Source organism: Camelus bactrianus, chromosome 9 (genome assembly GCF_048773025.1).
Source record: "Camelus bactrianus isolate YW-2024 breed Bactrian camel chromosome 9, ASM4877302v1, whole genome shotgun sequence".
NCBI lineage: Eukaryota > Metazoa > Chordata > Mammalia > Artiodactyla > Camelidae > Camelus > Camelus bactrianus.
This window is the reverse complement of record NC_133547.1, coordinates 10,898,148-10,922,162: the sequence shown is the minus strand read 5'-3', so window position 1 is coordinate 10,922,162 and position 24,015 is coordinate 10,898,148. Positions and strand designations below refer to the sequence as shown.

Sequence of the window (24,015 nt, the reverse complement as noted above, 5' to 3'; positions counted from 1 at the left end):
GAATTATTGACTTTAACAGCAAACTGAAACAGGAAGGGATTCGTTGGTAAGGTGCCTCAGAATTTACTGGAAATCCACGTTCAGAGGTGTGGTGAGGCATTCAGGGAGGTGTCTCCGTGCAGGCGCTCCTGCGTGAAACTGCGGGTGTGTGTGTGGGGCGGTGTGTTGCCGGGGGTGCTGCTGACCACCTGGGGCTTCAGGAACCAGGCACTGGGGAAGCCGAGCCAGCACTGCAGGGGGCGCCGCGCTGCACACCTGAGCCAGGAAGCAAAAGCCTTTCCCTTGACGAGGAACGTCTTCCCAGTGCCCTCTGCTGGCAAACCTGATCACGCCAGTTAGCAAGGGAAAAATATTTCTAAGGGCCACATCAATTTTCACAGAGCAAACAAGAAAGTTGAATTTGGAGCTGAGTCAGTAATGCAATAAGCAGGAACACCGTGGACCTGAGGCGCTCCCAGCCTTTACTGGTGTGGACCACGCCTGGGTCCTGCGGTGAGCTGAGTCCCACACAGGGAAGCGCACCCTGTAAAACGTGGGTAGCAGCCCCTGTTTGGTCAGGTCCCGGCAGGAAACAGCAGCACATGCAAATGGGATAATTTGACCAGAGTTTTCTTGACATAGTGGTGGGCACGGTGTGGGGAAGCCCCCACCTCCCCCAGGCCTGCAGAGGCAGGAGGAGGTTGTGAACTGGAAGGAGGGACGCGTGCCTGACAGGGGCTGTGACCTTCCGCCCAAGGTACAGAGCCCCCTGGGTTGGGGAGTAAATACCCCGCCTCACACTCTTTCCCTCCATCCCACCAGGGCCCCTCAGCCCGCCCGACCCCCACGTTGGTGAGACCGCCTAGAAGCCAGAACTGGGCTGTCGGCCCCTCAGCGCAGCCCTGCTGACGCAGGCTGAGTCTAGGCAGGGATGGGGCTGCTGGCTGTGTCCTGCGACTGCTCCTCCAGCCCCAACTTGAGGCCCTGGGCCCAGCCAGCCCCCAGAACCTCACAGTTGGGCAGCATCTCCTCCACCAAGATCTGAGTGAGGCCCGGGTTGGACACAGCAGGGAGGTGGGAGATGTCCAGCCTGCGGAGGTTCCTGAGGAGGCAAGATGGGGGAGGCCCGCCTAAGGACTGCGTGTCTGCATCAGGGTAGGGAGGGGGTTGCCCCCGCCCCCACTTCAACCCCCAGCTTCCTAAAATAAAAGTCTGAGGGCCCAAGTACATGAGACCCACCATGTTAGTTACAGACACCTCTGGCTCCTCTTGTTTTGCAACAGTGTAAATATCATGGAGTTCCATTAAAACAAAAAAACCAGGGGTCCTCCTTTCTCCCAGGGGTCTGCCGTGCTGCTCAGCTGTGCTCATCACCACAAACACTGACTCTGTCCTGGAGGCAGGAATGCGGGAGCTGCCCAGCGGCGCCCCCTCCCCACTCCCTCTCCCATGTATCTGTGCTGGGTGGTAGCGCCTCGCCTGGCCTGGGGCCCAGCCTGAGCTGAGGTCTCACCAGAGGTGGTGGAGGCAGGCGAGGCCCCGTTCAGAGATTCGGGGGCAACCAGCCAGCGAGAGCTCCTGCAGTGAGTCGGCCAGCTGGTGGAGGCGACTAAGACACCAGTCATCCACGTGGGGACAGCACCGCAGCGACAGGGACTGGAGCTCCTTCAGGGCCACTAGAGGGGGGAGAGGGCAGATGGCACCGAGGGCCCTTCTGGAGCTCACCACGAAAGGGAAAGTGCAGAGCCCTGCCCATCCCCACCCCCCACTCACAGAGGTGGTCCAGGCCTTGGTAGTTGATGGCACAGCCACTGGCATCGACAGCCTCTATGGGCACCGCCCGGAACTCCCAGAACTCAAGAAAGGACAGACCACGCCCACTTGACCGCATCCACTCCTTGTCCTGAAACCTGGAAAGGAAGACAGGGTTTGCAGGGTACCCTACCCCTCCCTAGGCCACCAACTTCTTGAGAACACTCGCAGCCCATATAACACAACGACTGTACTGGGCCTGGCGCACTTACTATATTCCAGGCCCTGGACTAAGGGCTTTACGTGTCTGTCCTCATTGGATCCCCTGACAACCCCATCAAAGATGGAAGGTTTGGCCAATTTTACATACCTGGAAGCTGAGGGTCAAAGAGATTACTGATAACAGAAGAGAATAGAGCTCTAAGACCAGACTCCCTGTAGATGGGCAAAAGTTGAGGCATTTCCAGGTGCTGGAGGGAGTGTTCAAACCAAGTGAGAATCTTAACTGGAACCAAGATGAGGGGTTGATGAAGCTTACATGAATTTTGTTTTTCAAAAAAGTAAAGGTAGGGGTGAAGGTAGAGCGCATACCTAGCACGCATGAAGTTCTGGGTTCAATCCCCAGTACCTCCATTAAAAATAAATAAATAAATAAAGCTAACTACCTCCCCCCAAAACAAAAACATATATAATAAAATATTTAAAAGGCAGAAAAAAGGGAGGAGGAGGAGGAAGGTAAGAATGAGAAAGGAAGGGGGAAAGAGCAAAGAAAAGCAGCACCAACACTGACTGAGCACACGTGCCAGGCCGGGCCTGTTACAACTGTCTGGATTGCAAAATGGCTTTGAATCTTTACAGCAAACCCATTTTACAGATGACAAAACTGAAGCTCAGGAACAAGTCCCAAGTCACACAGCTAGGAGGGGACAGAGACTGGGGGGCGCACAGAAGCCTGTCTGACTGAAGAGCCTGGGGCTTGGAGCCGCTCTCCCGCCTCCCCCAACCCCATTCTGCACCTTTGTCGTCATACTTGACTGCGCCTCCCTGCTTCAGGATGAAGTGGGCACCTGCCACGTACGGGCCGTATCGCTCCTTGATGTAGGTGAAGGACCTGCCGGGAGGAGAGTGAGGATAAGGCTTGGCAGCACCACACCCGTCGTCAGGCCCCGGCGCTGCTGACACGGTCAGAGTCCACAGCACAAGACGCAGGCAGGCAGGCAGGGGGACACACACACTCAGACTGCAAATATTTACTGAGTGCCTGTTAGGTGCTGGGCACCAGGGGACGGTGGTGATCAAGGCAGATAACCAGCCCCGCCCTTGTGAAGTTATTTCACTGGGGGAAACAGGTAACAAACTGCAGAGTATCAATTCCATGATGATCTTAACACAGAAGAACAGACTAGGAGTGGGCTGGGTCAGGGGTAGGGACAGAGGAGGCTAATTTAGTTTGGGTGTTAAGAAATGCTTCTTAGGAATAAAGAGTTATATTCAAATGAAAAGTTCTGTTCTATTTCATGACATGTCATTCTAGCCACATAAAAATAATCTTGAGGAAACTTATTTCAGAATAACAGTTTTATATTTGTGTAGTAATTAATATTCATGCACCTACTGAAACCCAGAAAGCCTGATTCTGAATGAACTATGAATGTCATCAAAAAATGTAGCAAATATTTCACAGTATAAAAATCACTAATAAAAATGATGTAATGATAGGAAAAAAAGGAAGAAATGCTTCTTGAAGGAGATGACACTTGAGCAGAGAATGAGTGGGAGAAGGAACGCAGATGTCAAGGCAAGAGTCTGCCAGGCCAAGGAACGGCGAGTGCAAAGGCTTGGAGGCTTGAATTAGGATGGCTGAACGAACAGCAGTAAGGCCATCAGCTGACGGGGTTGGGGGAGTCTCTGGTGGAGGTCTCAAAGCTCAGTAGGGGCCAGGTTTTCAGCCTCAGAGTTTGGCTTTTATTCTAGTTGCGACTGGAAACCATTTGAGGGTTTGAGGCAAAGCAGTCATGTGACCCATTCTGCTCTCTGAAGAGTCCTCTGGCTGCTCTGGAGACTATGACAGACTGTAGGGGCAAGAGGTGACCAGGTAAGAGATGACCGCTGGGCAAACCTGTGACATTCTAGTATTTTACTGATGGACTGGATGTGGACGGAAGGGATGGAAAGAGAGGAATCAGGGATGACTCCTCAGAATGTGGCTGTTCACTGGGATGGAGAAGGCTTGGGGTGAGAAGACTTTCTAGGGGGAATCAAGGGTGTGCTGTTAGCCACATAGTCTGAAGTGCCAGCTCGAACTCCAAGAGGAGATGGTGGGCGGCAGGCGGCCTTTATGCGCTGGAATGTGGGAAAGGTGTGGGCTGGAGATGACGCTGCAAGCGGGCATAGCTGGCACCGCCTGGAGTGGCAAGGGCAGGGTGGGCACCGACTAGGGAGGCCTGAACAGCAGGGTCTTGCAGGCCAGGGATTCTCACCGATTCTTCTGGTGCACCTTCAACACCTGCTTTCGGAGCAGGTACTCCCTCACGGCCGCCACGTCATAGAATCGGTCTGCCAGGAACTGGAACAGCGTCCTCCCCTTCCTCTGAATGCCCTCCGGGTCCACTGCCCTGCTCAGGCCACGGATGCTGCCGGTACCCCAGTTCCATACCGGGGCCGCCAGGCGCAGGGACTGGGGAAGAGGAGACGGGAGGAGGGGCTGAGCCTGGAGCCTCCTGTGAGACACACAGCGGGATCCCCCTGTGCTTGCTCCACAAATCCCCCTCCCCAAAGCTTTCCGCTCACTTAATCCTCCATTCAGAACTTCCAAATTCTCTGGGATCCACAAAATGTCCTCATGTTTTCCCCAAGTTCTGCTCCTAAATTCTCCTTGATTTGGCCAAATATTCTTGGTTTCCCCAAATCCTCCCAATTTCCCCCAAACCCTTATTTTCTCAAAACCTCTATTATCTGACCTCTTAGTTTCCCACAAATTCTCCTCTTAATTTTATCCAATTCTCCCCAGAGTCTTCCTGAATAACACATTCCTTTACCCCAAATATAATCTTTTCTCCAAACCACCCTTAACTTGTTAAAGCTCCCAAACTCTTCCTTCAATTTCCCCTCTGAAGTTTTCTCTTAGCCTCTTCCATTTCTCCTTTTGCTTTAACCACATTCTCCTGATAATTTTGCCCAAATTCTTATTTTCCCTCAAAATTCCTCTTAAGCTCCCAATCTTACTTCATTTCTTAATTGAATGTCATCTAGCCTTTTTTTTTTTGTAATTTAAGTATAGTCGGTTATAATGTGTCAATTTCTGGTGCACAGCACAATGTCCCAGTCACACGTATACATACATATATTCGTTTTCATATTCTTTTTCATTTAAGGTTATTACAAGATATTGAATATAGTTCCCTGTGCTATACAGAAGAAATCTGCTTTTTTATATCTACTTTTATATATAGTGGCTAACATTTGCAAATCTCAAACTCCCAAATTTATCCTTTCCCACCCTCTTCCCTTCTGGTAACCATAAGATTGTTTACTATGTCTGCAAATCTGTTTTGTAGATGAGTTCATTAGTGTCTTTTTTTTCTTTTTTTTTTTTTCAGATTCCACGTATGAATGATATCATATGGTATTTTTCTTTCTCTTTCCGGCTTACTTCACTTAGAATGAAGATCTCCTGGTCTATCCATGTTGCTACAAATGGCAATATTTTATTCCTTTTTTTAAATCACTGAGTAGTGTTCCATTGTATAAATATACCACAGCTTATTTATCTAGTTATCTGTGGATGGATATTTAGGTTGCTTCCATGTCTTGGCTGTTGTATATAGTGCGGCTGTGAACCTTGCCAACCTCTTACTTTAATTTTTCGTTAAGTCTATCCCTTGATTTTGCCCATTCTTCCTAAATTCTCTCCACCAATATGGCAAATTCTCCCCTTAATTTCTCCTAGGTCCTTCCTTGGAATTCCCAAATTCACCTCTTGGTTCCTGCCCCCCCCCTACACCCATCATCCCTTTGGCTTTCCATCAAAATTCCTAACTCTCCCATGAGTTGCCCTCATTTGTATCCTTTGGTCCCCTACCCTAGGACCTCAAATCCCAGTTTCTCGGCCAATCCCTTCCAAACCCTCATCCCTTGCAGGTCCCACTCTCACCCGCCCGCAGTCGGATCCCTTCCTAACTGGCTGGGCGCGCTTTCTCACACCGAACGCCCTGCTTCCCCACTGGTTTCTCTCCTCTGCGGTCTGTGACCCGCACGGATCCTTCCCCACCCCCTGCGGCCACACGTCTCCGCTCAGCGTGAGAGTTAGCGGGACAGGCCCTCTGCTCCCTCCTGCTCCTTGCTTCCTGGGGGCCGACAGAAGCCCTGAAGGCAGAGGGGCTAATTTTAGGGGCTCTAACTAAAGTCACCCACCGTCCTCGGCGCCACCATCTTGTTAAGACTACGTAACCGGAAGGGGCTGGCCTTTTTTTAATCCTACCCATCCGATTCAGGCTCGGGTGTCTTTTCTCATGGCCACGCCCCCTCCGTTTTCCAACCCTCCTCTTAAAGGAACACACACTTTTCACTCTTCTAGGGGTTAAGGGTCGGTTGGCGTCCCTTCTTCCACGGGCCTTAGTATGTGGGACTCCGCAGCATTTCCCTAGAAGAGGGTGGGCATTCCTTCCTGTTGGAGTACCTTCCTGACCTCCCACTGCACTCACAGCCCCCCTCAGCTTTCCTGTTCCTCTAGCTCTGGCTTGCTACCTCCCTAGAAAAGGGAATGATGCGCTAAGAAACTGTTGGCTTCTTTCTTTAAAGCAGGGTTAGGGACGGGAAAGGTGTGGGTGGTGGGTGTTGAGGTTAGATCTAGGTAAGGGACAGAAGTGGGATCTCAAGACTAGCATTGTGATGTGTTCACAATTTTAGTTTGGAGTTCAAGGCTGGAATTTGCCGTGAAAATTCAATACGAGGTCTTATGGATAGAATTATTCATTCATTCTACAAATATTTACTGAGTCTCTACCACGTGGCAGGCACTGTTCTCGGTACTGAGGTTGCCGTGGTGAACAGGGCAGACCAAGCTTCTTCGGCAGGAAGTCAACATTCCAGGCAGAGAGAGGATGGGTAAGAAACAAATGAATAGGCAAGATAATTTCAGACAGTGTTTGATAAGAGGCAAATAAAAACAGGCACTATAAAAGGGAGTGACTGAGGCATAGGGCCACCGGCAAAGACCTTTGTGAAGAGATGACATTTTAGCGGAAAAACAGCCATTCAGAGATCTGGGGGAGTGTTGTATGAAAGAGAGAAGGTTAGCACTCCCCTTGACAAGGATGAAAGAGTCACTCGGGCCTGACAATACGTATCTAACCGTCGTGGGGTTGTTTTGCTAGAGAGGGTGTGGAGAAAAAGGAACCCTCCTACACTGTTGGTGGGAATGTAGTTTGGTACAGCCATTATGGAAAACAGTATGGAGATTCCCCCCCAAAATAAAAATAGACTTACCGTTCTATTCAGCAATCCCACTCCTGGGCATATATCTGGAGGGAACTCTAATTCCAAAAGACACATGCACCCCAATGTTCACAGCAGCAATATATACAATAGCCAAGGCATGGAAGCAAACTAAATGTCCATCAGTAGATGACTGGATAAAGAAGATGTGAGATAGATATATACATATATATATCTCATATATATATATATTACTCAACCATAAAAAAGAATAAAATAATGCCATTTGCAGCAACATGGATAGACCTGGAGATCATCATTCTAAGTGAAGTAAGCCAGAAAGAGAAGAAAAATGCCATATGATATCACTCTTATGTGGAATCTAAAAAATAAAAAAAATAAAAAAAAAAACATGAACTTATTTACAAAACAGAAACAGACTCACAGAAAGTAAACTTATGGTTATCAGTGGGGAAAGGGGGTGGGAAGGGATAAATTGGGAATTCAAGATCTGCAGATACTAACTACTATATATAAAATAGAAAAACAGTAAGTTTCTTCTGTATAGCACAGGGAACTATATTCAATATCTTGTAGTAACCTATAATGAAAAACAATATGAAAATGAATATATGTATGTATAGGTATAACTGAAATTTATGCTGTACACCAGAAATTAACACAACATTGTAAACTGACTATACTTCAATAAATTAAACAAAAAAAGATCTGGGGGAAATGTGTTTCAGGCAGAGGTAACAGCTAGTGCAAAGGCTCAGAGGTGGGACCAGCTTGCAGAGAGAGGTGGGAGACTGGGTCAGAGAGGTGAGCAAGAAGCTGACTAATTTATTCCATTTGCAGGGGCATGATCTGATTTACATTTTCTAAGGATCATTTCTGCCCAGTGGAAAACAGACCTTAGAGGGCAAGGGGGGAAAGCAGGGTTCAGGGAAGAGGCTACTGCAATAGTCCAGGCAGGAGATGAGTCCTGTGGGCAGTAGCAGGAACGGGGCAATGGAAATGGTGAGAAGTGCCCAGGTTATGAGTGTTTTGAGGACAAAGCCAATAGCTTGAGAAACTAAAAGAATAGTGATGCCATTTATGGAGATGGGGAAACTGGGAAAGCAGCAGGTACAGAAAGGTAGGTGTGGTAGGCTGAATAGCGCCCCCCCCATATCTACATCTTGATTCCCGGAGCTTGTGAATATGTTACTTTATATGGTAAAGGGAAGATGTGATTAAGTATCTTGAGATGGGGAGGTTATCCTGGATGATCTCGATGGGCCCAGTGTAATCACGAAAGTCCTATTTGGATGGAGGCAGAAGAGTCAAGAAGTAGGAGATGTGATGACAGGTGCAAGAGGTTGGAAGGATGCAGGGAAGGGCTTATGAGCCAAGGAATGCAGGTGGCTTCTAGAAGCTAAGAAAGGCTAGGAAATGGATTCTTCCCTGGAGCCTCCCGGCCCTGTGGACCCACTTCAGACTTCAGACCTCTAGAACTATAAGATAACAACTCTGTGTTGTTTTAAACCACTAAGTTTGTAGTAATTTGTCACAACAGCAATAGGAAACTAATAGTGGGGTAGGTCTCAGCTGAGAGATCTGTTTTGACCATATTCATGGTCATGAGATGGCTGAGACGTCCAGGTGGAGATGCTGAGTAAAGGTCTGGGGGTCAGGACTAGAGTCAGAGACGGGGGAGCCATTGACATATAGGTGGAATTTTCACACCCCTGAAAGAGGGGTTCTAGCTGAGGGTGGCCCACAGTGCATCCTGACCTTCTCCGTGGCAGGGCCCAAGACGCTAGTGATAATGACTGCAGGCAAGTCTAGGGTGGGCAGAACTGGCTGCTCAGCTGTGGGCCAGCAGCCTGGACACCGAGGCACTGCAGCCAAGGAATCGTTCTCTTGGAAGCCACTTCTGGCTCCTCAGGCACATGGATCAGGGAGCTGTGGGAGGGCTGGAGTGGAGAATACAGGCAAAGACCCAGCAGGAGGAAGCCAGAGGTCAAGTGGAGAAGACTGCAGGGGAGGCTGGGGAGGAGCAGTTGGAAGGACCCAGGAGGGGGCAGGAAGGATGAGGCAGCGCATCCACACACCCGGTGAGGGGTCCTGCCTGAGAAGAGTCAGGGACAGTGGTGTCTGACCTCCGCCAAAGGGGCTGTGGTTGGATTCTTAAGAACAGAGTTGAAGTTAAACTTCAGTATGAAAAACAAACAAAAAAACCAAAACCCACACGAGGCTGCTGATTCTCAGGGGAAAATGGACTTTGGGATGCCCAGTCCCCCTCCCCCACCCCTACTGCCCTTTACTCCCCTCCCCCCAGCTCCCTGGGGGACTGGGTCACTCTGGACCTTGCTACTTCCTGCTCCTGGCTGTCACTACCCAAAGACTATGGAGCTGTGGAAGCAGCTGAGGCAGGCTGGACTGGTGCCTCCGGGGCTGGGCCCACCTCCCCGGGCCCTGAACGGGTTCCCCCCAGTGGAGAAGGTGGGTCAGACCCTCATGTTCCCAGGGGCTGACACTGGAAGTGCCAGGGAGAGTCTGCTGTGGATCTGGGAGGAGCTGGTGAGTGAGGGGTTTGGAGGGGCAAGAGATGGAGGTGGAGAGAATGGATGAATGATGGGGAATGTATGGAAATAAAAAGGCCGCAGATTGAAAGACAGAAAGTGAGAGACAGGACTAGAGAAGTAGGGGCAGAGACAGACACAGAGAGAGAGAGAGAGAAAAAAAAAAAAAGACATGGAGACAGACCCAGCGAGACAGAGACAAGATATGGAGAGCAGAGACTGAGAACCACAACAGACTCAGATTAAATCTGAGAGACAGAGAGGTAGAGAAACAGAGACAGACAGAAAGACAGGGATTTGGAAAGACAGGGACAGAGACAGTCAAGCAGAGACAGAGAGACAGAGAGGGATAACAAGAGAGGGAGACAGAATAAGAGAGACAAAGAGACAGACTCAAAGACACACAGAGAGAAAGAGAGATGGGGACAGTGAGGGCCAATGGAATGGAGAGGCCAAGGCAGAGGGAGACAGAGGCAGAGATCAGAGACAGAAGAGGATGGCAGTTAAAGTCCAGGGACACAGTGAGGACTCCACCCATGTGCTGTGGGCCAGGACCTTTAAAGAAAAAGTAATTGATGACACCTGTGAAAGATGGCCAGGCCCTAAGTATGGGGATCACTGCGGTGGGATTTTGCAGTAAAGGAAACAGAATGGGCTCAGCTCCGAACACAGCATAGGCAAGAGGAAAATTACGGCCAAGGAGCAGGGGAGGGGTCAGGGGACAGAAAATTCCTAAGAGGAAACATCTGGGGTTAGGGGGGATTCTGGCTAAACCAACCTAGCAGGATTCTTGCTGAAGGCAGGCCAGGGTGAGCAGCCATCACCTGGGGGAGGGGGGAGGGCAAGGAACCTGATCAGATATTGAGAGAATGATGAGATATGGAGGAGGGGGAGTCTTGCTAAAACTGGATTTTACAAGGAAGTGCTGATGGGCCCAGGAAAATGTTCAGGATCCTCACTAAAATTTGGTCAGGCAAAGATCTATGCCGGGGCTTGAGCTGGGAGCCACTCCCACCCAGGGTTCGAGGTGGGGGCACACTAACCCCTCGCCCTCTGAGGTGGGGTGCCCATGACTCCCCCTTCCCACTCACAGGGGAACCTCCGCCGAGTGGATGTCCAGCTGCTGGGCCAGCTGTGCAGCCTGGGGCTGGAGATGGGGGCGCTTCGGGAAGAACTCGTCACCTTCCTGGAAGAGGAGGAGGAGGAGAGCATCGAGGAAGAGGACAGAGAGCTGGAAGGGAAGCAGGAGGGGGCCTCCAGCCCTGCCCCAGGCCGCCGCCTCCCTGACTTTGAGATGACTATCTGAGGCCCAGCCAATGTGCTTCCGAGGGACACATGAATGATATGCAAGTTTATGCAAAGAAGGTGGGGGGATTTGCACGTCAAATCAACCTGCCAATGTCGATTTGGAATCGGCGTGCCTTCCTTGAGCAAGAGCTTTCCTAAAGATGTCTGAGATGAGATGGAGGTGTTGAGCTGTGGGGGGTATGTTTGCAGATGATGTGGGAGGTTTGCCGGGAAACTCTAGGTGTATTTGCAGATGCCCTGCAGATGTGCTGCAGGGGAGACAAGGGTCTTTCCAAATATGATGGAGATGTGTGCAGATGGCTGTTGAGCACTTGAAAAGTGGCCAGCCCTAGCAGAGGTGCGCTCTAAGTGTAACATACACGCTGAATTTTAGAGCTTGGTATGATAAACAGAATATTCAGCATTCCGATAGTTGTAAAAATTAATTACATATTGAAGTGACAATTTTGAGTATGTTGAGATAAATAAAAATATGACTAGAATCAACCTCACCTGTTTATTTTAAACTTTTTTATTGTGGTAAAATAACATTGCATAAAAGCTACCATTTTAACCATTTTTAAGTGTACAACTCAGTAGTTAAATGCATTCACATTGTGTGAATGTGTTTTCATCTTGCAAAACTGAAACCGTACTGATTAAACAATAACTCCTCATTCCCCCTTCCCACAGCCCTTGGCAAACACCCTTCTACTTTGTCTGTCTATGAATTTGACTACTCTCGGGACCTCCTGTGAGTGGGATCACACAGTATTTCTGTTTTGGGGACTGGCTTATTTCACTTAGCATAATATCCTCAAGGTTCATCCATGTTGCAGCATGTATGAGAATTTCCTTCCTTATTGAGGCTGAATAATATTCCATTGTATGTACAGTCACGTTTTGTTTGTCAATGGGCACTTGGATTGTTTCTACCTTTGGACTATTGTGACTAACGTTGCTATGAACAAGCGGGTACAAATATCTATCCAAGTCCCTGCTTTCAGTTCTGTTGGGTATATATAACCAGATGTGGAATCGCTGGGCCGTACAGTCGTTCTATACCAAATTATCTGAGGAAATGCCATACTGTTTTCCGCAGTGCCTGTACCATTTGCCACTCCCCTCCAACGGTGCGTGAGAGTTCCGGTTTGCCACCTCCTTGCCAACACTTGTTCTTTTTCTGTTTTTCATGATAGTCATCCTAGTGGATGTGAGGTGGTACCTTACTGTGGTTTTGATTTGCATTTCCCTAATGATTAATGATGTTGAACATCTTTTCCTATGCTTGTTCATCTATTTCTTTTTATGTTTTTAAATATGACTGCTAGAAAACTTAAAATTACATAAGTAGCTCCCGTTGTATTTCTCTTGTGCGCCACTATTTCAAACGTTTGAAAATGGAATGTGGGTGTGAGCAGATGCGCGGTGAGGCTTCATCGATGTTCCCAGATGCACTGCAGGGCATCACAGCTCCACCTGCAGGAGACAGGCAGATACCTGAGGATGGAAGCCGAGAAGCAGGGCTGCAAATGTAACTCCTGCCCAGTTCCACATTTGTAGAAAAGCTGCCCAGCCCAGCAGGTGGAGGGCTCCAGCCTGAGGAGAGAGAGCTCTTTGGGGAGCTATCAGAGAATGAAAGAGAATGGGAAAGAGAAAGAGGGTGGAAAGAGCATAACAAGTAGAAAAATTGCATAAACACAGGTTCTGGATGATCTAGCGGTCTGGCTCCTTGCTATTCAGAGTGTGGTCCATGGACCGGCAGGATCAGCATTGCTGTGGCTATCTACTGCTATATAATAAATGACTGCACAACTCAGCTGTTTTAAGCAATGACAACATGTATTTTGCTCACGAATCTGCAGTCTGCAAGGGTAACTCCTCTCAGTTCAAAGATGAGCTGTTGCGCTTCAGCTGGAACCATCTGAAGGCACCACCACTCACATGTCTGGTAGTTGATGCTGGCTATTGGCGGGGACCTCAGTTCCTGTATGCATCTCTCTACGTGGGAGAGACTGGCTTTCACACAGTGTGGTGGGTGGGTTCCAAAGGCAAATACAAAGAATAGAGAGCCAGGCAGAAGCCATACTGCCTTATAAAACCTAGCCTCAGATGCCAGGCAGTGACCCTCACCACATTCCACTTGTTGAGGCAACTGCAAAGGCTCAGGGGATGGGGAAATGGTTTCCACCTTTTTATGGGGGAACACAAGGTTCTGGAAGCGTGTGGGTCAGTGAAATGGAGCAGGGTGCTATGGGGACCTCCTGGGTATGAAAGCCCCTCCATGTCCCTTATTTCTTGTTTGTAGAAAAAGGCTTTAGTCTCCTAGACCTTCCTTGAGTTGCAAAGAGCAGACTCAAATAGTTTACTAATTAGGGAAGGAAAGGAATGCAGAAACAAAGGGAAAACAGTCAATCAAGAAAAGTAATGATGGCTTAAACAAGGGTTCAGTGATCAAACAAAGTGCTAGTTCCTCCTCAGGGGATATACATAATAATTTGATGCACAGCTTTGAGTCGTTCTACAGAAACTAAGACCCCCACCCAGGTGGAGGATGGTGAGTACATGGACCACAAGCTAGTAGGCCCCAGACTGGTTGGAATCAGGTTAGGTTCCTAAAACATCACCCTGTTACCTCACCACCAACCAATGAGAAGAAAGTCACATACCCTGCAGCCCTAACCCCACATGTTGCCTTTAAAAACCCTTCCCTGAAAGCCACTGGGGAGTTTGGGTCTTTTGAGCACAAGCTGCCCATTCTCCTTGCTTGCCACCTGCAAATAAATACTGTACTTTCCTTCACCACAACCTGGTGTCAGTAGATTGGCTTTGTTGTGCAGCGAGCAAGCGGACTCAAGTTCAGTTCAGTAACAACAAGACATACTGCTGTGGTCATTTTTGGAAAACACAATCTGCCACAACATCACCAGGAAGCTTGGTAGATGTGTTGATTCTCAGGTCTCATCCCCCTCCTGAATCAGAATCTATATTCTGCAAGATTTTTTAGATGCTTCCTTTGCATATTTGATTCAAGAAGCACTGTTCTAAATCACAAACAGCACTGTTTTGAGCATGAGAGGACATAAGTTTTGAAAGCTCCCTCTAGCTGCTGTGTGGGGCTGGGTTAGAGGGATCTCAAGTGGTGGCTGGATACAAGCAACCAAAGAAAAAAACAGATAAATTGGAATTCACCAAAACTAAACAGTACTGTATATCAAAACATATGATCAAAAGCAAAAAGACCAATTACCAGTATTGAAATTGAGTCAGTAATTCAAAAACTCCCAACAAACAAAAGTCCAGGACCAGAGGGCTTCACCAGTGAATTCTACCAAACGTTCAGAGAAGTTAACACCTATCCTTCAGAAACTATTCCAATAAATCCCCTTGGTTTTGGGGAAGAAGGCGAGAGACTTGTTTTCTCCTCGGTTGGCTGCATTGCGAATAGCCTCGCCACTGCGAATCTCATCTAGATGCTTCAGCTTGCTGCAAATGGGCAAGCCAACCTGGTTCGGTAACAAAACCACCCAGTTTGTGGTAATTTACTACGGCAGCCCTAGGCAACTAATACAATTGTTTTTTACATGAAAAGAAAGAAAGAAAGAAGAGAGAAAGAAAGAAAGAAAGAAAGAAAGAAAGAAAGAAAGAAAGAAAGAAAGAAAGAAAGAAAGAAAGAAAGAAAGAAAGAAAGAAAGAAAGAAAGAAAGGAAGGAAGGAAGGAAGGAAGGAAGGAAGGAAGGAAGGAAGGAAGGAAGGAAGGAAGGGGAAAAGAAGGAAGAAAGAAAGAGGAAAAGAAAAGAAAGAAAGGAAAAGAAAAGAAAGAAAGGAAAGAAAAGAAAGAAAGGAAAGAAAAGAAAGAAAAGAAGGAAATTATTCCAAAAAATTGCAGAGGAAGGAACACTTCTGAACTCATTCTATGAGGCCAGCATCACACTGTACCAAAACCAAAGACATCACAAAAAAGAAAATTGCAGGCCAATATTACTTATGAACATAGGTGCAAAAATCCTCAACAAAATAGCAGCAAACAGAATCCAACAATATATTAAAAGGATCATACACCATGATCAAGTGCGATTTATCCTAGAGATGCAAGGATTTTTCAGTATCTGCAAATCAGTGTAATACATTACATTAAAAAATTAAGAATAAAAACTAAATGGTCATTTCAAGAGATGCATAAAAAGCTTTTGATAAAATTCAACATCCAATTATAATAATAAAAAAAAAAAAAACTCCAGAAAGTAGGCATAGAGGGAACACACTTGAACATAATAAAGGTCATATATGACAAACCCACAGCTAACATCATACTCAGTGGTGAAAAGATGAAAGCATTTCCTTTGAATCAGGAACAAGACAAGGATGCCCACTCTTGCCAGTTTTATTCAACATAGTTGGAAGTCCTAGCCCCAGCAATCAGAGAAGATAAAAAAATAAAAAAATAAATCCAAACTGGAAAGGAAGAGCTAAAACTGTCACTGTTTGCAGATGACATGATACTACAGATAGAAAATCCTAAAGACACCACTAGAAAACGACTACAGCTCATCAATGAATTTGGTAAAGCTGCATGATAAAAAATTAATATACAGAAACCTGTTGCGTTTTTATACACTCACAACAAACTATCAGGAAGAGAAATGAAAGAAACAATCCCATTTAGCATCACATCAAAAGAAATAAAAAAACTAGAAATAAACCTACCTAAGGAGGCAAAAGATCTGTACTTGGAAAACTGTAAGACACTGATGAAAGAAATTGAAGATGATACAAACGGAAAGATACCATGCTCATGGACTGGAAGAATTACATTGTCAAAATGGCCATACTTCCCAAGGTAACCTACAGCTTCAATGCAACCCCTATCAAGTTATCAATGGCATTTTTCACAGAACTAGAACAAATGATTTAAACGTTTGCATGGAAACACAAAAGACCCCTAATAGTCAAAACAATCCTGAGAAAGAGCAGAGCTGGAAGAATCACACTCCCTGACTTCAGACTATACTACAAAGTTCAGTAATCAAAACAGTATGGTACTGGCACAAAGAGAGACACATAGATCAATGGGATGGGATAGAAAGTCCAGAAATAAACCCATGCACTTATGATCAATTAATGTCTGACAAAGGAGGCAAGAACATACAATGGAGAAAAGACAATCTCTTCAATAAGTGGTGCTGAGAAAACTGGACAGCTACCTGTAAAAGAATGAAACTAGAACATTCTCTAACACACATACAGAAGTAAACTCAAATGGATTAAAGACTTAAATGTAAGACTGATACTATAAAACTCCTAGAGGAAAACATAGGCAGAACACTCTTTGACATAAACTGCAGCATTTTTTTTCATCCAGCTCCTAATGTAAAGGAAATAAAAGCAAAAATAAATAAATGAGACCTAATTAAACTTAAAAGCTTTTGCACAGCAAAGGAAACCATGCACAAAGCAAACAAAAATCTACTGAATGGGAGAAAATACATGCAAATGATATGACTGATAAGGGGTTAATATCCAACATATATAAACAGCTCATACAACTCAACAACAAAAAGCAAACAATCCGATTAAAAAATGAGCAGAAGAACTGAATAGATATTTTTCCAAAGAGGAAATGCAGATGGGCAACAGGCACATGAAAAGATGCTCAACATTGCTAATCATCAGGGAAACACAAATCAAATCCACAGTGAGGTATCACCTCACACTGTCAGAATGGCCATCATCAAAAAGAGCACAAAAAACAAACGTTGGTGAGGATGTGGAGAACAGGGAACCCTTATACACTGCTGCAGGGAATGTAAATTAATGCAGCCACTGTGGAGAAGAGTATGAAGGTTCCTCAAAAAACTGAAAATAAAGCTACCACATGACCCAACAATTCCATCCCTAGTTATATATCTAAGGAAAATGAAGACACTAATTCAAAAAGATACATTAACCTCAGTGTTCATAACAGCATTATTTACAATAACTAAGATATTGAAGCAAACCAAGTGTCCATCAGCAGATAAATGGATAAAGATGGGCTTTACATATATATAAAATATATATATTACATATATATATACACACACATACACACATACATACAATGGAATATTACTCAGCCATAAAAAGAATAAAATTTTGCCATTTGTAATGGTATGGATGGACCTGGAGTATATTATGCTTAGTGAAATAAGTCAGACAGAGAAAGAAGAATAATGTATGTTATCACTCATATATGGAATCTAAAAATTAAACAAATACATGAATAAAACAAAGGAGAAAAAGACTCACAGATATAGAGAACCAACTATACCAGTGGGGAGAGGAAAGGGGAAAGCGGCAAGATAAGGGTAGGGGACTAAGAGGTACTACCTACTATGTATAAAATAAATCAGCTACAAGGACATATTGTACAGCACAGGGAATATAGGCAATTTTTTATAATAACTTTAAATAAGTGTGATCTATAAAATTTTGAATCACTATGTTGTACACTGGAAACTAATATCGCATTATAAAGAAACTACATCTTAAAAAAAAATCAAGTGACTTGGAAAGAAATTTCTCCAAAGAAGTTACACAAATAGCCAATAAGCACATGTAAATCGTTCGACATCACTGGTCATTAGGGACTTGCAAATTAAAAACACAATGAGACACCACTTCACGCCCACTAGGAATGACTATAACCCAAAAAATGGAAATAGCAAGTGTGGATGAGGATGTGAAGGTATTGGAGCCCTGCTGCATTGCTGGTGGGAATGTAAAATGGTGTAGCAACTGTGGAAAACAGCCTGGCAGTTTCTCAAAAAGTTAAACATAAAGTTACCGTATGACCCAGCAATTCCACTCCTAGGTGTATACCCAAGGGAAATGGAAACGTAGGTCCACACAAAGACTTGTACATAAATGTTCATAGCAGGGTTGTCCACAAGAGCCAAATAATGGAAATAATCCAAATGTCCACATGTGATGAATATACATGTCATGTAACCAACTGTACATTATTCAGCTGTAGAAAGGAATGAAGGACTGATACACACTACATTGTGGATAAACCTTGAAAACACTATGCTCTGAAAGAAGCTGAATACAAGGCCACATATGGCATGATTTCATTTGTATGAAATGTCCAGAAGAGGCAAGTCCACAGAGAAAGTAGATTAGTGGTGGCCCGGGGTGGGGTGGGGGGCGGTGACGGAAGGGGAGACCAGGGAATGATTGCTTAACAGGTGCGAGGTTTTATTCTGAGCTGATGAAAATGTTCTGGAGTTACCTAGTGGGGATGGTTATCCAGCATGAATATACTATATATAAGCCACTGAATTGTACACTTTAAAAGGGTCACTTTTATGATGTATGAATTTATATCCCCCCAAATTGAAGTATTGGTCAGTAGAGGACCCAGGTGGGCCGGGAGGGGCCAGACGGGTCAGGGCTGTGGGGAGGGGGAAGCCGGTGGGGAGGAGGCTCAGGAGACTGATGGGCAGGACTGGGCATGGGGAGGGGCATTAGCCTGAGGACCGAGGGACGGGGACACAGAGGAGGAGTGGTTTGGGGGGAGGATCACGTGTGGTTCTTTTGCAGCTTGACTGTGTGCATGGGAGGCTATTAGGAAAATCAAAAATTACTTGCCTGACTTGTGTTTCTATTGAACGCACACCTGCTGTGGCGGACTGCTTCCACCAGATGGCGCCAAACACAGGCTTCTGCAGCCCCACCAGCTATGGGAGAAACCGGGTAGCGCTGGTGTGGGAGGGGAGAAACTTCAAGATCTGGTGAGTAGGAGACAGGCAATACAGTAGGCTGAATAATTACCCCCAAAGATATCTGTGTTGTAATCCCTGGAACCTGTGAATGTTACCTTTTATGAAAAAAGGGACTTTGCAGATTTATAATTCTATGAAAGATACTGAGATGAGACGACTATGGTGGATTGTCTGGGTGAGCCCTAAATGGAATCACAAGTGTCCTTATAAGAGACAGAGAGCTATGTGACCACAGACGTGAGAAGATGATGTGATGACCGAAGCAACAGGCTGTGTGAGGAAGAGGCCACAAGCCAAGAATTGCAGTGGCCTCGAGATGATGGAAAAAATAAGGTAACATGTTCTCTCCTGAAGCCTCCAGAAGGAACGCAGCTCTGCCAACACCTTGATTTTAGTCTTCTGACTTCCAAAATTGTAACAGAATAAATGAGTGTTGTTTGAAGCCACTAAACTTGTGGCTGATTTAGAGATGGGCCCTTTGGCAGGTAATTAAAGTTACATGAGGTCATGAGGGGAGGCTCTCATGATGGGATCTGTGTCCTTATAAGATCTTTCTCTTTCTCTCTTTTTCTTTCTTTCTCCCAGCATGCACTGAGGATGGGCCATGTGAACACATAGTCAGAAGGCAGCCTTCTACGAGCCAGGAAGAGGGTGCTCACCAGGAACCAAACTGGCCAGACCCTTGATCTTGGACTTCCCAGTGTCCAAACTGTAGGAAAATAAATTTCTGTTGTTTAATACTCAGTCAATGGTATTTTGTTGTGGTAGTCGAAGCTCATGTGGATTTTGGTGATGCAAGTGGTTCTAGAGGAACAGAATGTTAAAGATGATTTTCTGAATTGGTTCTGGGATTTCAAAATTGGTTCTCTAATCTGGTTGAACTTAAAGATATTAATGACTCTATTGCTAGTAGTAAGAGCACTGACAGGCCAGGGCTGGCAGCTGAGATACACAGCTTATCTCCACTGGATACTCCTACTCAGCCACTTATACGAAACAAGGAATTAGGTGACTGTGTATGTGAAACTTGCCAACATTTCTGGGGAAATAACAAATATAGTGAGGTTCGCTGACTGATCCTAATGTTGCTGAACAACGTTGTGATAGAAAAGGATGATTTCAGGGGTGAGATTCCAGCTCAAGCTGTGCAGAAATAACCTGGAAACTTCTCCATGTGCCCTGAAGGAGCCCCTTGTCTCTTGTAGTCACAGGGCTGAGGTTGTTGAAAATCAAATGTAGGATCTTATCCTGTGACTGGGTGAATATCAGCCTCTTGGGGTGTTTACTGTCAAAGGAAGGGCATCGACTGGGAAAGAACGAGATCCTACAAGTTTGGATGGAGACGTGTAGGAAGACCCTGGTGAAGCTGGGTACATTGAGCCCCTCAATTCTGATGAGTCTCTTTTGCCAGTGGAACAGGTCTCCACACCCCAGTCTGAGGGGCTGAAGCCTGCATCACCTGAGGAAATGGTAATGCCCCCCTGGGGGCCATCGTCCTGCAAGACGATGCAGATTCTCCTCAGGACCCGCCCCCACCACCTCTCAGCATCTACCCATAAGTAGGCTCAAGTCCCAACGGACCCCTAAAGGCGAGGCACAAAGTGTGACCCATGAGGAGGGGCACTGTACTCCAAAGGCACTACTTGAGAAATCTGGGAAACTCGGTGGGAATGGATGTTAGGTGTGTGGGACGGTGGGGGAAGGAACCCAGAGTTGGATGGGGCTGAATTTATTGACGTGGGCTCTCTACGCAGAGATTCTGCACTCAATGCTGCAGCTCAGGGAGCTAGAAAGGGCTCTAATGGTTTGGTCGGTTGGTTCTCTGGCTGAAAAGGGGACTAAAGGTGGCCCATGAGGAGCAAATTAGAAGTGCCAGATCTCATGTGGCTTAATGCAGTGGGAAGGATTCAGGGACTCTGGGAGAACGGACTGCTAGGTGGATGACATTGAGACCTACCTACCCACATGGGGAGGGTCCAGAGGACATACCTGTCGTCCTGACTGAGAGAAGCAAATTTGTGAGCTGAGTCCCAGCATCCTTGGAGAGCTCCGTGACCGCTGCTCTCTGCAGGCCCCCTTACAGTGGGACTTGCCGTTGCTGAGTTGGGAAACCTAGATACAACGGGAATAATCAGATCTTGGGGTGGCAGGGGGCAAGATGCAGCGCTCCATGGCCAAAAGCAGGGTGGATGTGGTTACCCTGTGGACAGCAGGGTCAAAGGAGCAATCAGAACAGCCTGACCTGCAGGCCTTCAGCCTGGGCTGGTTGGTGATGGTCTTCCTAGATGTGAGATAGGTAGGAAGCCTACTAAATTCTCACTTGAGCTGTAAAAGCAGAAGAGTTTTAAGTCAAGCAAACAAAAGTTTAACCTGAATCATAAAAACAGAGTCAAGTTTCCTCAGTCAATTCCCAGACTTGAGTCAGTTTATAGACCTAGAATCCTTTCAATGAAGGGAAGGCTGGGTTCCCTTGAGGAAGGACTCTGGGATAAAAATTTATACTGCTCATCTTTCTCTCAGTCTTCCTCAAAGAGACCTGTGGCCTTTTACCACAGTCACTGTGCATTGCAGGAAAAGAAATAATCAGACCTTTTGGGGACTATGGGACATTGGCTCTGAACTGACATTTATTCCACGGGACACAAAATGTCACTGTCATTCACCAGTCAGAATAGGAACTTACAGAGATGAGGTGGTCCATGGCGTTTTACCTCAGATCTGTCTCACGGCGGGCCCCATGGGGCCCCGGACTCGTCCTGTGGGTACTTCCACTTCTGGAATGCATAATTGGAATCAATACACTCAGCAGCTGCAGAATCCCCACAGTGGTTCCCTGACCTGCGGAGTGAGGGCTTGTAGGTTGGGCAAGGCCAAGTGGAAGTCACTAAAACTGCCTTTACCTAGGAGGATGGTCAACCAAAAGCAATACTGCATCCCTGGAGGGGCTGCAGAGACCAGTGCCACTGTCAAGGGCTTGAAGGAGGCAGCAGTGGTGATTCCCCAGTCACCCCCAATTCAACTTGCCTATTTGGCTTGTGCAGAAGGCAGACCTTGGAGAATGACAGTGGATTATCCTAAGCTTAAGTAGGTGGTGACTCCAGTTGCATCTGCTGAGCCAGACATGGCTCATTGCTTGAGCAAACTGACACATCCCCTGTGCTGGGGATGTAGTTATTGATCACCTTTTTCTCCATCCCTGTCAATAAGACCCACCAGAGCAGTTTGCTTTCAGCTGGCAAGGCCAGTAACCCTCACTGTCCTGTCTCAGGTGTTTATCAGCTCTCTAGCCCTGCATTGTAATTTAGTTCTCAGGGATCATGATCACCTTTCCCTTTCACAAGACATCACACTGGTCCGTTACATTGATGACATGCTGGTTAGACCTAGGGAGCAGGGAGTGGCAATGACTCTGGACTTATTGATGAGACATTTGTGTGTCAGAGGATGAGAAATAAATCCAACAAAAATTTAGGGGCCTTTTACCTCAGTGAAATTTCTAGTTGCCCAGAGGTGAGGGGCATTTCAAGATATCTCTTCTAAGGTGAAGGATAAGTGGTGACAACTGGTACTTCCCACAGCCAGAAGAAAGGCACAAAGCCTAGTGGGCCTCTTTGAATTTTCTAGGTAACATATTCCTCATTTGGGTGTGTTCCTTAGGCCCATTCACCGAGTGACCCAAAAAGCTGCTAGTTTTGAGTGGTATGCAAAAAAAGAGAGGGCTGCCGTGGGCCCATGCTCTGTGACAGCTGCTCTGCCACTTGGGCCAGATGATCCAACAGATCCAGTGGTACCTGGAGTGGCAGTGGCAGAGAGGGTTGCTGTTTGGAACATTTGGTGGATCCAGGCCCTTAGGATTTTGGAGCAAAACCCTCTACCCTCCACAGGTAACTATTCTCCTTTTGAGAAACAGCTCTTGGCCTCCTACTGCGCCTTAGCAGAGACTGAATTCTTGACCGTGGGCCACCAAGTTACCATGTGACCTGAGCTGCCCATCTTGGACTGGCTGTCATCTTACCCACCAAGCCATACAGTTGGGTGTGCACACCAATATTTCAGCATCAAATGGAAGTGGTACATACCTGATTGGGTCCAAGCCGGCCCTGAAGGCATAAGTAAGTTATATGAAGATGTGGCCCAAATGACAATGGCCTCCACTCCTGCCTTCTCTCTCCCAGCCTGCAACTACGGTCTTACAGGGAGTTTCCTATAATCAGTTGGCTGAGGAAGAGAAGACTCAGCTGGGGGTGGGGATAGCTCAGTGGTAGAGCACATGCCTAGCATGCACGAGGTCCTGGGTTCAATCCCCAGTACCTCTATTAAAAAATAAATAAACCTAATTACCACCCCTTCAACAACAACAAAAAGACTCAGCTGGTTTACAGATGGTCTTGCATGATACCCAAGTGCAAGCATTTACCAAGTGGGCAGCTGCAGTTCTACAGCTCCTTCTGGTGCATCCCAGAAGGCCAGTGGCGAAGAGACTTTGCTCAGTGGGCAGAGCGTCAGGCAGTGCATCTGGTGCTTCACTTTTCTTGGGAGGAGAAATGGCCAGGTGTGTGATCATATACTGACTCATGGACTGTGGTTTGGCTGGATGATCAGGGACTTGGAAGGAGCATGATTGGTGATAAAATTGGGGGAAAAGTTATGTGGATAGACCTCTTTTGTTGGAGAAAAAAAAAATGAAGACATTTGTGTCTCATGTAAATGCTCACCAAAGGGTGACTCAACAGAGAAGGATTTTAGTTTTCAAGCAGATAAGATGAGCCATTCTGTTCATAACACTCAGCCTCTCCCCAGCCATCCCTGTCATTGCCCAAATGTCTCATACGCAAAGTGGTGGTCATTCCATCACCCATTTTTCTTTTTTTACATTGAAGTTTAGTTGATTTACAATGCTGTGTTAGTTTCTGGTGTACAGCACACACACACACATATTCTTTTCCATATTTTTTCATTATAGGTTATTACAAGATATTGAATATTGTTCCCTGTGCTATACTGTAGGACTTTGCCCCACTGGGTCACCTTGGTATTGAACCAATCTTGGGTCCGCTCACCCTGCCTCAGGAAAGCAAACCTACCAACACCTGATTGAGGTGAAGGAGAGTGCAATGTTTATCACAGGTGCCGAGGAAGGAGTACGGGTGGCTAATGTCAAAAGACCTGAACTCTTTGATGAATTTCTGGGAACTCTTTGATGGATTTCTGGGAACTCCTTGATG

General features: G+C 46.4%; 2 protein-coding genes and 1 pseudogene across 3 annotated transcripts; 2 read left to right on the top strand and 1 right to left on the bottom strand.

Moving 5' to 3' along the window:
- Window positions 1–751: 751 nt before the first annotated feature.
- On the bottom strand, window positions 752–6,234 carry DMAC2 (distal membrane arm assembly component 2). Its single transcript, XM_010947301.3, has 6 exons — window positions 6,145–6,234; window positions 4,212–4,408; window positions 2,762–2,842; window positions 1,753–1,889; window positions 1,493–1,655; window positions 752–1,081 (listed from the first exon to the last, which is right to left on the bottom strand). Exons 1-6 carry the CDS (start codon window positions 6,160–6,162, stop codon window positions 901–903), a joined length of 777 nt encoding a protein of 258 aa, XP_010945603.1. The 5' UTR covers window positions 6,163–6,234; the 3' UTR covers window positions 752–900.
- A 769-nt stretch (window positions 6,235–7,003) lies between these two features.
- LOC123614620 (U6atac minor spliceosomal RNA) lies at window positions 7,004–7,103 on the top strand (annotated as a pseudogene).
- Window positions 7,104–9,520: 2,417 nt separating this feature from the next.
- Window positions 9,521–11,531, top strand: ERICH4 (glutamate rich 4). 2 transcript variants are annotated; one of them, XM_045510902.2, is made up of 2 exons: window positions 9,521–9,657; window positions 10,831–11,531. In XM_045510902.2, exons 1-2 carry the CDS (start codon window positions 9,562–9,564, stop codon window positions 11,041–11,043), a joined length of 309 nt encoding a protein of 102 aa, XP_045366858.1. In that variant the 5' UTR covers window positions 9,521–9,561; the 3' UTR covers window positions 11,044–11,531. The 2 variants fall into 2 exon arrangements, with proteins under 2 accessions (XP_045366858.1, XP_010945604.1); XM_010947302.3 differs by having other exon boundaries at window positions 9,526–9,735.
- Window positions 11,532–24,015: the final 12,484 nt, after the last annotated feature.

Bases quoted from the DNA above. Each gene is read 5' to 3' on its own strand.
- DMAC2 (XM_010947301.3), bottom strand. The intron at 1,656-1,752 runs GTGAGTGGGGGG...TCCCCCCTCTAG, and splicing joins CCAAGGCCTGGACCACCTCT to TGGCCCTGAAGGAGCTCCAG. The intron at 1,082-1,492 runs GTGAGACCTCAG...TTGCCTCCTCAG, and splicing joins GCCTGCCTCCACCACCTCTG to GAACCTCCGCAGGCTGGACA.
- ERICH4 (XM_010947302.3), top strand. From the start codon at position 9,562: ATGGAGCTGTGGAAGCAGCTGAGGCAGGCTGGACTGGTGCCTCCGGGG. The intron at 9,736-10,830 runs GTGAGTGAGGGG...TCCCACTCACAG, and splicing joins TGTGGATCTGGGAGGAGCTG to GGGAACCTCCGCCGAGTGGA.